The 18019-nt window shown below is 47.5% G+C and overlaps 1 protein-coding gene across 3 annotated transcripts in view; it reads right to left on the reverse strand.

Moving 5' to 3' along the window:
• LOC106581464 (uncharacterized) overlaps window positions 1-18019 on the reverse strand; it is a 163338-nt gene that overhangs the window by 25422 nt on the left and 119897 nt on the right. For 2 of the 3 annotated variants that reach the window (XM_045704055.2, XM_045704054.2), the window contains exons 11-12: window positions 5237-5391; window positions 771-980 (exon numbers count right to left, since the gene is read on the reverse strand). In XM_045704055.2, the coding sequence (XP_045560011.2) occupies window positions 771-980; window positions 5237-5391 (365 nt within the window). The remainder of the gene's footprint in view (window positions 1-770; window positions 981-5236; window positions 5392-18019) is intronic. The other variant, XR_006761043.2, reaches the window with a different exon arrangement.

Consider the following 18019-nt stretch of genomic DNA (forward strand, 5'->3'; position numbering starts at 1 on the left):
AGAGTGAGAGGACCCAGCTCAGAGAGAGAGAGAGGACCCAGCTAGTACCCAGCTCAGAGAGAGGAGGACCCAGATAGGACCCAGCTCAGAGAGAGAGAGGAGGACCCAGATAGGACCCAGCATAGAGAGAGAGAGAGAGAGAGAGAGAGGACCCAGCTAGTACCCAGCTCAGAGAGAGAGAGAGAGAGAGAGAGAGAGAGAGAGAGAGAGAGAGAGAGAGAGAGAGAGAGAGAGAGAGAGAGAGAGAGAGAGAGAGAGAGAGAGAGGGCCCAGCTAGGACCCAGCTCAGAGAGAGAGAGAGAGAGAGAGAGAGAGAGAGGACCCAGCTAGTACCCAGCTCAGAGAGAGAGAAGAGAGAGAGAGAGAGAGAGGACCCAGCTAGGACCCAGCTCAGAGAGAGAGAGTGAGAGGACCCAGCTCAGAGAGAGAGAGAGGACCCAGCTAGTACCCAGCTCAGACGAGAGAGAGAGAGAGGGACCCCAGCTAGTACCCAGCTCAGAGAGAGGAGGACCCAGATAGGACCCAGCTCAGAGAGAGAGAGAGAGAGAGAGAGAGAGAGAGAGGACCCAGCTAGTACCCAGCTCAGAGAGAGGAGGACCCAGATAGGACCCAGCTCAGAAAGACAAGAGGACCCAAGTCAGAGAGAGGAGGACCCAGATAGGACCCAGCTCAGAGAGAGAGAGGAGGACCCAGATAGGACCCAGCACAGAGAGAGTGATAGAAAGAAACAAACAAAGGCCAAGGGTCGCACACTAGAAGGTGACACTTACATTAGCTCCACCCCCAGGACCATGGGTACCTTGTCTCCGGAGTGGTTGCTACGGAAACGCAGGCGGAAGAGGTGGCTGGCCCCAGGCTGCCGTGATGTCAGCATTCCAGAGGTGCTTCTGACGGGTGATAGGTTGACATCCTCGGCCTGGCATGGTCCCACCCAAATTTGGCCCCTCAGAGCATAGTCTATCACTGCGTAGCTGTCCTCACTGAGGGTGAGAGAGAGAGAGAGAGCGAGAGGGAGAATGAGAGACAGAGAGCGAGAGAGACAGAGAGGGAGAGAGAGAGCGAGAGAGAGAGGGGGAGAGTCATCTGTTGGCAGACTGAAGTTGTAGGGCCATCACAGCAGAAAAGGGTAACCAGTGGAGAACAAACACCATTGTAAATATATATTTATCTGTTTATTTCAACTATTTGCACACTGATAGCCAATAATGTCATATTTAAATTGTCTATATTATTATTATTATTATTATTTTTTAATGTGAGTGTAATGATTACTGTAAAAGAAAAGGTTTATTTCCTGTCTATTTATCTTGCTTCGGCAATGTAAACATACGTTTCCCAAGCCAATAAAACCCCATGAATTGAATATATATGAGAGAGAGACAGAGAGAGAAGAATGTCCTGGTGCTCAATACTGAGATGTTGTATTTAGTATGTGTCCTGCCACTACCCTGGTAGGTAGACTGATAACCTGAACCAGCTTCCAGGTACTGGTTACAGTTTGAAGCTTTTTCTTGAGTAGGCAGCTTGATGAAAGCCAGTCAATATTTAAATCACCCAGAAAACATACCTCGTGTGATATCACATACATTATCAAGCATTTCACACATTATCAGGTGAGACAGATTAACCTGTAGCCATATTACTTCAACACTATTTAACATGACATCCTCTAAGCTTTACAGGAATGTTTTAACGTGGGCTATTTTTAAACACTTTTCTGGGATGCTTGACTGTTGTCATTGCTTTACTGGGAAGAGTTGATCTTCCAACACCCCTGGGATAATGTACATTGTCATTGTCGCAACGCAGCCTTATAATGCTGTGAAAGGATCCAAAAACCCAAATGATCTGGGTGGATCCCATCCTCCTTATAATACGAACTTTGTTTCCAGAAGATACCAAAATGGTCACTAAATGTCAGACCCACAGAGCTCAAACAAACAAAGATGGGAGATTAGGCTTGGAAGAGAGAAGACAGAGGGGGAAAAAGCAGAGGGAGGGAAGGAAAGGTGAGAGAAAAAAAGAGGAGAGGGTGAGGAAGAGGAGGGTGAGGGAGAGGAGAAGATGAAGAGGATAAGAGGGTGAGGGAGAGGGGATGAAGAGGAGAGGAAGGGGAAAATAGGAGAGGGTGAGGAAGAGGAGAAGAGGGTGAGAAGAGGAGAGGAAGGGGAGGAGAGGGTGAGGGAGAAGAGCAGATGAAGAGGAAGGGGAGAGGAGAGGAGGAGAAGAGGAGAGGGTGGGGGAGAGGAAGGGGAGAAGAGCAGATGAAGAGGAGAGGGTGGGGGAGAGGAGGAGATGAAGAGGAGAGGGTGGGGGAGAAGAGGAGAGGGTGGGGGAGAGGAAGGGGAGAAGAGCAGATGAAGAGGAGAGGGTGGGGGAGAAGAGGAGAGGGTGGGGGGAGAGGAAGGGGAGAAGAGCAGATGAAGAGGAGATGGTGGGGGAGAAGAGGAGAGGGTGGGGGAGAGGAAGGGGAGAAGAGCAGATGAAGAGGAGAGGGTGGGGGAGAAGAGGAGAGGGTGGGGGAGAGGAAGGGGAGAAGAGCAGATGAAGAGGAGAGGGTGGGGGAGAGGAGGAGATGAAGAGGAGAGGGTGGGGGAGAGGAGGAGATGAAGAGGAGAGGGTGGGGGAGAAGAGGAGAGGGTGGGGGAGAGGAAGGGGAGAAGAGCAGATGAAGAGGAGAGGGTGGGGAGAGGAGGAGATGAAGAGGAGAGGGTGGGGGAGAAGAGGAGAGGGTGGGGGAGAGGAAGGGGAGAAGAGCAGATGAAGAGGAGAGGGTGGGGGAGAGGAAGGGGAGAAGAGCAGATGAAGAGGAGATGGTGGGGGAGAAGAGGAGAGGGTGGGGGAGAGGAAGGGGAGAAGAGCAGATGAAGAGGAGAGGGTGGGGGAGAAGAGGAGAGGGTGGGGGAGAGGAGGAGATGAAGAGGAGAGGGTGGGGGAGAAGAGGAGAGGGTGGGGGAGAGGAAGGGGAGAAGAGCAGATGAAGAGGAGAGGGTGGGGGAGAAGAGGAGAGGGTGGGGGAGAAGAGGAGAGGGTGGGGGAGAAGAGGAGATGAAGAGGAAGGGGAGAAGAGGAGAGGGTGGGGGAGAAGAGGAGAGGGTGGGGTAGAGGAGGAGATGAAGAGGAGAGGGTGGGGGAGAAGAGGAGAGGGTGGGGGAGAGGAAGGGGAGAAGAGCAGATGAAGAGGAGAGGGTGGGGGAGAGGAGGAGAGGGTGGGGGAGAGGAAGGGGAGAAGAGCAGATGAAGAGGAGAGGGTGGGGGAGAAGAGGAGAGGGTGGGGGAGAGGAAGGGGAGAAGAGCAGATGAAGAGGAGAGGGTGGGGGAGAAGAGGAGAGGGTGGGGGAGAGGAAGGGGAGAAGAGCAGATGAAGAGGAGAGGGTGGGGGAGAGGAGGAGAGGCCAGCTGCTGTGTAGTAGTGGTGAGTTGTTACACAAGTGTTCCTGTGGGTATAGGGTTTTCCTGAACAGAGAATCACATTTTATTGGTCATATACACATGGTTAGCAGATGTTAATGTGAGTGTAGCGAAATGCTTGTGCTTCTAGTTCTGACCGTGCAGTAATATCTAACAAGTAATATAACAAATTCACAACAACTACCTTATACACACAAGTGTAAAGGAATGAATACGAATATATAAATATATGGATGAGCGATGGCCGAACGGCATAGGCAAGATGCAGTAGATGGTATAGAGTACAGTATATACATATGAAATGAGTAATGTAGGGTATGTAGTGTCACTCAGCAATGCATCTCTCTACAACAATTGTTTAATTTGTTACATTTTAGGTCATTTAGCAGATCCTTTTATCTGGAGCCACTTCCAGTTGTTTGTTAATCAACAATACACATCGGTAGATGGGCAGGGGAAGTGCACATCAGAGCCATCTCCTCGCCAGGTCAAACAGCAGTAGAATCACCCTGGCTAGACGAGGCTATGAGAAAAGGTCGTCCAAGAGGGACCGGCCAGTACCATGGAGTCCAGGGTTAACGTTGGCTCTCCCTGTCAAGCTCTACTGTTCACCTAATGTACCGTGACCTAGCTTCCAATTAGCCTAGCCAGTGCATTTGTTTCTGTTCATGCAGAGAAAGAGAAATAGTAAGAGAAAGAGAGAGAGAAAGAAACCGATAGAGAGAGATAGAGAGAGAGAGAGAGGTATAGTAATGTGCCACAGCAGAACCGATTCCACACAAACACACACCTTCACAACACCCAGACAGTCAGTCCTGGAAACCATTCCCCTGGAGCCTGCTGCTTTGGATCCAATTCCCACAAACAAAAAGGTTTCAGTAATTTAGAGAGAGAGAGAGAGAGAGAGAGAGAGAGAGCGGCAGAACGATCCGTCTCAGACACAGCTGGAGATGAAAAAAGAGATTTGGGGAAATGAGAAGCACACCCACGAAGGAATGAGAGCCATATAGTTTCCAGGAAGGCATACTTTATCGATGGCGCGCAGAATGTTCCTGAAATGTTTTTTTCGGGTGAAACAAGCTTCCATTCGGATCCTGCTGACAATGTGCAAATCCATAGGCTCAGTAGAGATACACAGACACGTACAGACACACGTACAGACACACGTACAGACACATGTACAGACACGTACAGACACATGTACAGACACGTACAGACACATGTACAGACACACACATAGATTGTGAGCACACCAATAGAGACAGGTTTGTATGTTCGGCCAGGCCATCACACCTGCTAATAAAGCCCTGTCCTAAAGGTTCCTCTCCTTCTTCCAGTAGTTGACCTCACAGTTGAACTGACTGAAGTAGTTTGGTTTTCATTACTAAGATCTACCATGAGTACAGTCCCTCTAATAACACAACCATTTCCCAGAAATGGACCCAGATCTTCTGAGAAAGTGAAAGATAAAAACAAAAAGACACACCCTGTTACGGGAGCCACGTGGCCACGCTTCCCCTGTCAGTTTGTTGTTCTGGGAAACTCCAAAGTCACACTCCAAAATCACACTCCAAAGTCACACTCCAAAGTCACACTCCAAAGTCACACTTGACTCATACCAGAGAGACAACACACATGAAGACAGAGTTTCCTGCACATAACTCTGTCGTAATGACCTACAGAGAATCTGAGCTTGCCATGGTCATATCTACCATACCTAAACTTCCCTTCATCACCACCACCCTCCCTATCTGTGGGATTGGCTGCGACTGGCTAGTGAAAATGTGCAGTTCACTGTGATTGGCTAGTGAGACTTTGGACCCACCTCTTCTTCCTGGTGAGGATGAGGACGTCGTTGAAGAGGAAGAAGTAGACCTGCTGCCGTGACGTCTTCTTGGAGAAGATGCCGTTCTCCTCCACGAAGGCTGTGAGCTCCCCTCTCTTCACCATCCACCTAGAGGACGACACCAGTGGGAAGGGCTGGGGGGGGGGAGAGAGACAAAGACAATCAATATCAAGGCATACAAATGGAATGTGCTCCAGACATTCCAGTGTGTGTGTGTGTGTGTGAACAGCTGGCTATGAGGGCAGAATGTATGTTCACAGCCCTGCAGACATCTGTTAGGCCCACATGTGCCAACAGCATTTTCCCACATCACTACAACAAATGTGTCCACAAATGTGTGTATGAGAACCTGTTTGAATAAATAAATAAATAAATGTATTTATTCAAACAGGTAGGTATATATATAATATATTTATATAATATATATATATATTTATATAATATATATATATATTTCTATAATATATATACACACACATATATACATATACATACATACATACATACATATACATATATACATACATATATATATACATATATACATACATATACATATATACATACATACACATATATACATATATACACACACACACACACACACACACACACACACACACACACACACACACACACACATACATACATACATACATACATGTATATATATATGTATATATATATGTATATATGTATGTATATATATATGTATATATATATATATACACACACACACATATATACAGTGTCAGTCATAAGTTTGGACACATCTACTCATTCAAGGGTTTTTCTTTATTTGTACTATTTTCTACATTGTAAAATAATAGTGAAGACATCAAAACTATGAAATAACACATGGAATTATGTAGTAACCAAAAAAAAAAAGTGTTCAACAAATCAAAATATGTTTTAGATTTGCCTTGACAGCTTTTCACACTCTTGGCATTGTCTCACCCAGCTTCACCTGGAATGCTTTTCCAACAGTCTTGAAGGAGTACCCACATATGCTGAGCACTTGTTGGCTGCTTTTCCTTCAGTCTGCAGTCCAACTCATCCCAAACCATCTCAATTAAGTTGAGGTCGGGTGATTGTGGAGGCCAGGTCATCTGATGCAACACTCCATCACTCTCCTTCTTGGTCAAATAGCCCTTACACAGCCTGGAGGTGTGTTGGGTCATTGTCTTGTTGAAAAACAAATGATAGCCCACTAAGCGCAAACCAGATGGGATGGCATATCGCTGCAGAATGCTGTGGTAGCCATGCTGGTTAAGTGTGCCTTGAATTCTAAATAAATCACTGACAGTGTCACCAGCAAAGCACCCCCACACCATTACACCTCCTCCTCCATGCTTCATGGTGGGAACCACACATGCAGAGATCATCCGTTCACCTACTCTGCGGCTCACAAAGACACAGTGGTTGGAAACAAAAATCTCTAATTTGGACTCATCAGACCAAAGGACAGATTTCTACCGGTCTAATGTCCATTGCTCATGTTTCTTGGCCGAAGCAAGTGTCCACTTCTTACTGGTGTCCTTTAGTAGTGGTTTCTTTGCAGCAATTTGACCATGAAGGCCTGATTCATGCAGTCTCCTCTGAACAGTTGATGTTGAGATGTGTCTGTTACTTGAACTCTGTGAAGCATTTATTTGGGCTGTAATTTCTGATGCTGGTAACTCTAATGAACTTATCCGCAGCAGAGGTAACTCTGGGTCTTCCTTTCCAGTGGCGATCCTCATGAGAGACAGTTTCATCATAGAGCTTGATGGTTTTTGCAACTGCACTTGAAGAAACTTTCAAAGTTCTTGAAATTTTCCGCATATACTGCCCTTCAAGTCTTAAAGTAATAATAGACTGTCATTTCTCTTTGATTATTTGAGCTGTTCTTGCCATAATATGGACTTGGTCTTTTACCAAATAGGGTTATCTTTTGTATATCACCCCTACCTTGTCGCAACACAACTGATTGGCTCAAATGCTAGGAAAGAAATTCCAAAATGAACTTTAAACAAGGCACACCTGTTAACTGAAATGCATTCCAGGTGACTACCTCATGAAGCTGGTTGAGAGAATGCCAAGAGTGTGCAAAGATGTCATCAAGGCAAAGGGTGGCTAATTTGAAGAAACTGAAATATGAAATATATTTTGATTTCTTTACCACTTTTTTGGTTACTACACGATTCCATGTATGTTATTTATATATATCTCTGGTCACCCACAAAGCCAATTCCTCCTTTGGCCGTCTCTCCTTCCAGTTCTCTGCTGCCATTGACTGGAACGAACTACAAAAAAACTCTGAAACTGGAAACACTTATCTCCCTCACTAGCTTTAAGCACCAGCTGTCAGAGCAGCTCACACACCACTGCACCTGTACATAGCCCATCTATAATTTAGCCCAAACAACTACCTCTTCCCTACTGTATTTATTTTGCTCCTTTGCACTTTCTTCCACTACAAATCTACCATTCCAGTGTTTTACTTGCTATATTGTATTTACTTTGCCACCATGGCCTTTTTTGCCTTTACCTCCCTTATCTCACCTCATTTGCTCACATTGTATATAGACTTATTTTTCTACTATATTATTGACTGTATGTTTGTTTTACTCCATGTGTAACTGTGTTGTATGTGTCGAACTGCTTTGCTTTATCTTGGCCAGGTCGCAGTTGTAAATGTTAACTTGTTCTCAACTTGCCTACCTGGTTAAATAAATAAATACAAATTTCATAGTTTTGATGACTTCACTATTATTCTACAATGTAGAAAATATTAAAAATAAAGAAAAACCCTGGATAAGTAGGTGTGTCCAAACTTTTGACTGGTACTGTATGTATGTGTCCATGCGTGTATGTATGTGTCCGTGTGTATGTATGTGTCCGTGTGTATGTATGTGTCCATGCGTTGTGTATGTGTCCGTGCGTGTATGTGTCCGTGCGTGTATGTATGTGTCCGTGTGTATGTATGTGTCCATGTGTATGTATGTGTCCATGCGTGTGTGTATGTGTCCATGTATGTATGTATGTATGTATGTGTCCATGCGTGTATGTATGTATGTATGTGTCCATGCGTGTGTGTATGTGTCCATGCGTGTATGTATGTGTCCATGTGTATGTATGTATGTGTCCATGTGTATGTATGTATGTGTCCATGCGTGTGTGTATGTATGTGTCCATGTGTATGTATGTGTCCGAGAAATGTGAGCATTTCTGACACAATGTTGAAAGAAACGGAAATGGAGTGCGATTCAAAGAGGACGCTGGGAAAAGACCGTGTGAACATGAGTACAGAACACCGTGTGTGTGTGTGAGAGTGTGTGTGTGTTTTACTCTGTAATGCAGCAGCAACAGTTATATAGGACCATGATTCCTCTCCATTTCACACCAGTAGAGAAACCTCATGTTGCCTCACTGTGTGTCTCTCACCTGGGAGACAGCTTGGGATGTGTCAGGTATGACAAGGAATATCCCCAAATATTCCTCCAAAGCAGACAGACAGCTAATGGTAATGTCTTCACAGTACCTCATGCTACGGGCTTTAAAGATACAGTCCTTAGTGGCAATATACATTTTTTAACTTAACTAATGATATATGACCATTGATTCTTAAAGAATATCACTTATAAATGCTTCATGAGCTTAGTTCAACTGTCGTACAGCGTCAGCACCCAAAATAGAATCTTGTTTACCTCTAAATGTTTGTAAATAACGTACATGTAAACACACACTAAACAGCCTCAAACCATAGCTAAAACTATCATTTTAATATCATGGATGGTCAGTCATTCCATCCATAGCTCCGTTGATGAATTTGAAAGTAGTTACATTTCTCCAGCCCCCATCCCTCAGCTTTAAGAGGAGACTTGACCCCTTTGTTATTGTTTCACTTAAAGATGGAATCCTCAGTAGGGGAACAAGCACCACTGTTCGCCCCCAACACTTCTGTTGTGTTTATTTTGTTGACGAACGGTCAGCAGTGTCGCGAAGGTGCTGAATGTGAAGTACATATTCTGTTCCATCGAGAGTGCACTGAAACACACGTATTCGTTGTTGTAACATCCCAAACGTAAGTGGCAGTTTCTAGCTTTAAAAATGAACACTTCTGCATGTTAATTCTTCTGTATGTATTCTTAAGTGTCCATAGTATCCTATAGAGAATTGAAGAGCCCTGGTCCATAGTACATTGAAAGCTCTTCACGAGGGTAGTTATACAGGAACAGGGTCGAAGAGCCCTGGACAATAGTACCTTGACAGCTCTTCAGTATATACAGTAGCTTTACAGCCATAAAGCCCAGCTATAGACCCTACTGGGGTGAATTGAGACAGCCATAAAGCCCAGCTATAGACCCCACTGAGGTGAATTGAGTTACCATAAAGCCCAGCTATAGACCCCACTGGGGTGAATTGAGACAGCCATAAAGCCCAGCTATAGACCCCACTGGGGTGAATTGAGTTACCATAAAGCCCAGCTATAGACTCCACTGGGGTGAATTGAGTTACCATAAAGTCCAGCTATAGACCCCACTGGGGTGAATTGAGTTACCATAAAGTCCAGCTATAGACTCCACTGGGGTGAATTGAGTTACCGTAAAGCCCAGCTATAGGCCCTACTGGGGTGAATTGAGTTACCATAAAGCCCAGCTATAGACCCCACTGGGGTGAATTGAGTTACCATAAAGCCCAGCTATAGACCCCACTGGGGTGAATTGAGTTACCATAAAGTCCAGCTATAGACCCAACTGGGGTGAATTGAGTTGCCATAAAGCCCAGCTATAGGCCCCACTGGGGTGAATTGAGTTACCATAAAGCCCAGCTATAGACCCTACTGGGGTGAATTGAGACAGCCATAAAGCCCAGCTATAGACCCCACTGGGGTGAATTGAGTTACCATAAAGCCCAGCTATAGACCCCACTGGGGTGAATTGAGACAGCCATAAAGCCCAGCTATAGACCCTACTGGGGTGAATTGAGTTACCATAAAGCCCAGCTATAGGCCCCACTGGGGTGAATTGAGTTACCATAAAGCCCAGCTATAGACTCCACTGGGGTGAATTGAGTTACCATAAAGCCCAGCTATAGACCCCACTGGGGTGAATTGAGACAGCCATAAAGAACAGCTATAGACCCCACTGGGGTGAATTGAGTTACCATAAAGCCCAGCTATAGACCCCACTGGGGTGAATTGAGTTACCATAAAGCCCAGCTATAGACCCCACTGGGGTGAATTGAGTTACCATAAAGCCCAGCTATAGACCCCACTGGGGTGAATTGAGACAGCCATAAAGCCCAGCTTTAGGCCCCACTGGGGTGAATTGAGTTACCATAAAGCCCAGCTATAGACCCCACTGGGGTGAATTGAGACAGCCATAAAGCCCAGCTATAGACCCCACTGGGGTGAATTGAGTTACCATAAAGCCCAGCTATAGACCCCACTGGGGTGAATTGAGACAGCCATAAAGCCCAGCTATAGACCCCACTGGGGTGAATTGAGTTAACATAAAGCCCAGCTATAGGCCCCACTGGGGTGAATTGAGACAGCCAAAAAGCCCAGCTATAGACCGTACTGGGGTGAATTGAGACAGCCATAAAGCCCAGCTATAGGCCCCACTGGGGTGAATTGAGACAGCCATAAAGCCCAGCTATAGACCCCACTGGGGTGAATTGAGACAGCCATAAAGCCCAGCTATAGACCCCACTGGGGTGAATTGAGACAGCCATAAAGCCCAGCTATAGACCCCACTGGGGTGAATTGAGACAGCCATAAAGCCCAGCTATAGACCCCACTGGGGTGAATTGAGTTACCATAAAGCCCAGCTATAGGCCCCACTGGGGTGAATTGAGACAGCCATAAAGCCCAGCTATAGACCCAACTGGGGTGAATTGAGTTACCATAAAGTCCAGCTTTAGACCCCACTGGGGTGAATTGAGTTGCCATAAAGCCCAGCTATAGGCCCCACTGGGGTGAATTGAGTTACGATAAAGCCCAGCTATAGACCCCACTGGGGTGAATTGAGACAGCCATAAAGCCCAGCTATAGACCCCACTGAGGTGAATTGAGTTACCATAAAGCCCAGCTATAGACCCCACTGGGGTGAATTGAGACAGCCATAAAGCCCAGCTATAGGCCCCACTGGGGTGAATTGAGTTACCATAAAGCCCAGCTATAGACCCCACTGGGGTGAATTGAGTTACCATAAAGCCCAGCTATAGACTCCACTGGGGTGAATTGAGTTACCATAAAGCCCAGCTATAGACCCCACTGGGGTGAATTGAGACAGCCATAAAGCCCAGCTATAGACCCCACTGGGGTGAATTGAGTTACCATAAAGCCCAGCTATAGACCCCACTGGGGTGAATTGAGTTACCATAAAGCCCAGCTATAGACCCCACTGGGGTGAATTGAGTTACCATAAAGTCCAGCTATAGACCCCACTGGGGTGAATTGAGTTGCCATAAAGCCCAGCTATAGGCCCCACTGGGGTGAATTGAGTTACCATAAAGCCCAGCTATAGACCCTACTGGGGTGAATTGAGACAGCCATGAAGCCCAGCTATAGACCCCACTGGGGTGAATTGAGTTACCATAAAGCCCAGCTATAGACCCCACTGGGGTGAATTGAGACAGCCATAAAGCCCAGCTATAGACCCTACTGGGGTGAATTGAGTTACCATAAAGCCCAGCTATAGGCCCCACTGGGGTGAATTGAGTTACCATAAAGCCCAGCTATAGACTCCACTGGGGTGAATTGAGTTACCATAAAGCCCAGCTATAGACCCCACTGGGGTGAATTGAGACAGCCATAAAGAACAGCTATAGACCCCACTGGGGTGAATTGAGTTACCATAAAGCCCAGCTATAGACCCCACTGGGGTGAATTGAGTTACCATAAAGCCCAGCTATAGACCCCACTGGGGTGAATTGAGTTACCATAAAGCCCAGCTATAGACCCCACTGGGGTGAATTGAGACAGCCATAAAGCCCAGCTTTAGGCCCCACTGGGGTGAATTGAGTTACCATAAAGCCCAGCTATAGACCCCACTGGGGTGAATTGAGACAGCCATAAAGCCCAGCTATAGACCCCACTGAGGTGAATTGAGTTACCATAAAGCCCAGCTATAGACCCCACTGGGGTGAATTGAGACAGCCATAAAGCCCAGCTATAGACCCCACTGGGGTGAATTGAGTTAACATAAAGCCCAGCTATAGGCCCCACTGGGGTGAATTGAGACAGCCAAAAAGCCCAGCTATAGACCGTACTGGGGTGAATTGAGACAGCCATAAAGCCCAGCTATAGGCCCCACTGGGGTGAATTGAGACAGCCATAAAGCCCAGCTATAGACCCCACTGGGGTGAATTGAGACAGCCATAAAGCCCAGCTATAGACCCCACTGGGGTGAATTGAGACAGCCATAAAGCCCAGCTATAGACCCCACTGGGGTGAATTGAGACAGCCATAAAGCCCAGCTATAGACCCCACTGGGGTGAATTGAGTTACCATAAAGCCCAGCTATAGGCCCCACTGGGGTGAATTGAGACAGCCATAAAGCCCAGCTATAGACCCAACTGGGGTGAATTGAGTTACCATAAAGTCCAGCTTTAGACCCCACTGGGGTGAATTGAGTTGCCATAAAGCCCAGCTATAGACCCCACTGGGGTGAATTGAGACAGCCATAAAGCCCAGCTATAGACCCCACTGGGGTGAATTGAGTTACCATAAAGCCCAGCTATAGACTCCACTGGGGTGAATTGAGTTACCATAAAGTCCAGCTATAGACCCCACTGGGGTGAATTGAGTTACCATAAAGTCCAGCTATAGACTCCACTGGGGTGAATTGAGTTACCGTAAAGCCCAGCTATAGGCCCTACTGGGGTGAATTGAGTTACCATAAAGCCCAGCTATAGACCCCACTGGGGTGAATTGAGTTACCATAAAGCCCAGCTATAGACCCCACTGGGGTGAATTGAGTTACCATAAAGTCCAGCTATAGACCCAACTGGGGTGAATTGAGTTGCCATAAAGCCCAGCTATAGGCCCCACTGGGGTGAATTGAGTTACCATAAAGCCCAGCTATAGACCCTACTGGGGTGAATTGAGACAGCCATAAAGCCCAGCTATAGACCCCACTGGGGTGAATTGAGTTACCATAAAGCCCAGCTATAGACCCCACTGGGGTGAATTGAGACAGCCATAAAGCCCAGCTATAGACCCTACTGGGGTGAATTGAGTTACCATAAAGCCCAGCTATAGGCCCCACTGGGGTGAATTGAGTTACCATAAAGCCCAGCTATAGACTCCACTGGGGTGAATTGAGTTACCATAAAGCCCAGCTATAGACCCCACTGGGGTGAATTGAGACAGCCATAAAGAACAGCTATAGACCCCACTGGGGTGAATTGAGTTACCATAAAGCCCAGCTATAGACCCCACTGGGGTGAATTGAGTTACCATAAAGCCCAGCTATAGACCCCACTGGGGTGAATTGAGTTACCATAAAGCCCAGCTATAGACCCCACTGGGGTGAATTGAGACAGCCATAAAGCCCAGCTTTAGGCCCCACTGGGGTGAATTGAGTTACCATAAAGCCCAGCTATAGACCCCACTGGGGTGAATTGAGACAGCCATAAAGCCCAGCTATAGACCCCACTGGGGTGAATTGAGTTACCATAAAGCCCAGCTATAGACCCCACTGGGGTGAATTGAGACAGCCATAAAGCCCAGCTATAGACCCCACTGGGGTGAATTGAGTTAACATAAAGCCCAGCTATAGGCCCCACTGGGGTGAATTGAGACAGCCAAAAAGCCCAGCTATAGACCGTACTGGGGTGAATTGAGACAGCCATAAAGCCCAGCTATAGGCCCCACTGGGGTGAATTGAGACAGCCATAAAGCCCAGCTATAGACCCCACTGGGGTGAATTGAGACAGCCATAAAGCCCAGCTATAGACCCCACTGGGGTGAATTGAGACAGCCATAAAGCCCAGCTATAGACCCCACTGGGGTGAATTGAGACAGCCATAAAGCCCAGCTATAGACCCCACTGGGGTGAATTGAGTTACCATAAAGCCCAGCTATAGGCCCCACTGGGGTGAATTGAGACAGCCATAAAGCCCAGCTATAGACCCAACTGGGGTGAATTGAGTTACCATAAAGTCCAGCTTTAGACCCCACTGGGGTGAATTGAGTTGCCATAAAGCCCAGCTATAGGCCCCACTGGGGTGAATTGAGTTACGATAAAGCCCAGCTATAGACCCCACTGGGGTGAATTGAGACAGCCATAAAGCCCAGCTATAGACCCCACTGAGGTGAATTGAGTTACCATAAAGCCCAGCTATAGACCCCACTGGGGTGAATTGAGACAGCCATAAAGCCCAGCTATAGGCCCCACTGGGGTGAATTGAGTTACCATAAAGCCCAGCTATAGACCCCACTGGGGTGAATTGAGTTACCATAAAGCCCAGCTATAGACTCCACTGGGGTGAATTGAGTTACCATAAAGCCCAGCTATAGACCCCACTGGGGTGAATTGAGACAGCCATAAAGCCCAGCTATAGACCCCACTGGGGTGAATTGAGTTACCATAAAGCCCAGCTATAGACCCCACTGGGGTGAATTGAGTTACCATAAAGCCCAGCTATAGACCCCACTGGGGTGAATTGAGTTACCATAAAGTCCAGCTATAGACCCCACTGGGGTGAATTGAGTTGCCATAAAGCCCAGCTATAGGCCCCACTGGGGTGAATTGAGTTACCATAAAGCCCAGCTATAGACCCTACTGGGGTGAATTGAGACAGCCATGAAGCCCAGCTATAGACCCCACTGGGGTGAATTGAGTTACCATAAAGCCCAGCTATAGACCCCACTGGGGTGAATTGAGACAGCCATAAAGCCCAGCTATAGACCCTACTGGGGTGAATTGAGTTACCATAAAGCCCAGCTATAGGCCCCACTGGGGTGAATTGAGTTACCATAAAGCCCAGCTATAGACTCCACTGGGGTGAATTGAGTTACCATAAAGCCCAGCTATAGACCCCACTGGGGTGAATTGAGACAGCCATAAAGAACAGCTATAGACCCCACTGGGGTGAATTGAGTTACCATAAAGCCCAGCTATAGACCCCACTGGGGTGAATTGAGTTACCATAAAGCCCAGCTATAGACCCCACTGGGGTGAATTGAGTTACCATAAAGCCCAGCTATAGACCCCACTGGGGTGAATTGAGACAGCCATAAAGCCCAGCTTTAGGCCCCACTGGGGTGAATTGAGTTACCATAAAGCCCAGCTATAGACCCCACTGGGGTGAATTGAGACAGCCATAAAGCCCAGCTATAGACCCCACTGAGGTGAATTGAGTTACCATAAAGCCCAGCTATAGACCCCACTGGGGTGAATTGAGACAGCCATAAAGCCCAGCTATAGACCCCACTGGGGTGAATTGAGTTAACATAAAGCCCAGCTATAGGCCCCACTGGGGTGAATTGAGACAGCCAAAAAGCCCAGCTATAGACCGTACTGGGGTGAATTGAGACAGCCATAAAGCCCAGCTATAGGCCCCACTGGGGTGAATTGAGACAGCCATAAAGCCCAGCTATAGACCCCACTGGGGTGAATTGAGACAGCCATAAAGCCCAGCTATAGACCCCACTGGGGTGAATTGAGACAGCCATAAAGCCCAGCTATAGACCCCACTGGGGTGAATTGAGACAGCCATAAAGCCCAGCTATAGACCCCACTGGGGTGAATTGAGTTACCATAAAGCCCAGCTATAGGCCCCACTGGGGTGAATTGAGACAGCCATAAAGCCCAGCTATAGACCCAACTGGGGTGAATTGAGTTACCATAAAGTCCAGCTTTAGACCCCACTGGGGTGAATTGAGTTGCCATAAAGCCCAGCTATAGGCCCCACTGGGGTGAATTGAGTTACGATAAAGCCCAGCTATAGACCCCACTGGGGTGAATTGAGACAGCCATAAAGCCCAGCTATAGACCCCACTGAGGTGAATTGAGTTACCATAAAGCCCAGCTATAGACCCCACTGGGGTGAATTGAGACAGCCATAAAGCCCAGCTATAGGCCCCACTGGGGTGAATTGAGTTACCATAAAGCCCAGCTATAGACCCCACTGGGGTGAATTGAGTTACCATAAAGCCCAGCTATAGACTCCACTGGGGTGAATTGAGTTACCATAAAGCCCAGCTATAGACCCCACTGGGGTGAATTGAGACAGCCATAAACCCCAGCTATAGACCCCACTGGGGTGAATTGAGTTACCATAAAGCCCAGCTATAGACCCCACTGGGGTGAATTGAGTTACCATAAAGCCCAGCTATAGACCCCACTGGGGTGAATTGAGTTACCATAAAGCCCAGCTATAGACCCCACTGGGGTGAATTGAGACAGCCATAAAGCCCAGCTATAGACTCCACTGGGGTGAATTGAGTTACCATAAAGCCCAGCTATAGACCCCACTGGGGTGAATTGAGACAGCCATAAAGCCCAGCTATAGACCCCACTGGGGTGAATTGAGACAGCCATAAAGCCCAGCTTTAGGCCCCACTGGGGTGAATTGAGACAGCCATAAAGCCCAGCTTTAGGCCCCACTGGGGTGAATTGAGTTACCATAAAGCCCAGCTATAGACCCCACTGGGGTGCATTGAGTTACCATAAAGCCCAGCTATAGACCCTACTGGGGTGAATTGAGACAGCCATAAAGCCCAGCTATAGGCCCCACTGGGGTGAATTGAGACAGCCATAAAGCCCAGCTATAGGCCCCACTGGGGTGAATTGAGACAGCCATAAAGCCCAGCTATAGACCCCACTGGGGTGAATTGAGACAGCCATAAAGCCCAGCTATAGGCCCCACTGGGGTAAATTGAGACAGCCATAAAGCCCAGCTATAGACCCCACTGGGGTGAATTCAGTTACCATAAAGCCCAGCTATAGACTCCACTGGGGTGAATTGAGTTACCATAAAGCCCAGCTATAGACTCCACTGGGGTGAATTGAGTTACCATAAAGCCCAGCTATAGACCCCACTGGGGTGAATTGAGACAGCCATAAAGCCCAGCTATAGGCCCCACTGGGGTGAATTGAGTTACTATAAAGCCCAGCTATAGACCCCACTGGGGTGAATTGAGTTACCATAAAGCCCAGGTATAGGCCCCACTGGGGTGAATTGAGACAGCCATAAAGCCCAGCTATAGGCCCCACTGGGGTGAATTGAGTTACCATAAAGCCCAGCTATAGACCCCACTGGGGTGAATAGAGTTACCATAAAGCCCAGCTACAGACCCCAATGGGGAAAATTGAGACAGCCATAAAGCCCAGCTATAGACCCCACTGGGGTAAATTGAGACAGCCATAAAGCCCAGCTATAGACCCTACTGGGGTGAATTGAGTTACCATAAAGCCCAGCTATAGACCCCACTGGGGTGAATTGAGTTACCATAAAGCCCAGCTATAGGCCCCACTGGGGTGAATTGAGACAGCCATAAAGCCCAGCTATAGACCCAACTGGGGTGAATTGAGTTACCATAAAGCCCAGCTATAGGCCCCACTGGGGTGAATTGAGTTACCATAAAGCCCAGCTATAGACCCCACTGGGGTGAGTTGAGTTACCATAAAGCCCAGCTATAGACCCCACTGGGGTGAATTGAGTTACCATAAAGCCCAGCTATAGGCCCCACTGGGGTGATTTGAGACAGCCATAAAGCCCAGCTATAGGCCCCACTGGGGTGAATTGAGACAGCCATAAAGCCCAGCT

The sequence above is a fragment of the Salmo salar genome, chromosome 20 (assembly GCF_965601325.2).
Source record: "Salmo salar chromosome 20, fSalSal1, whole genome shotgun sequence".
Taxonomy (NCBI): Eukaryota; Metazoa; Chordata; class Actinopteri; order Salmoniformes; family Salmonidae; genus Salmo; species Salmo salar.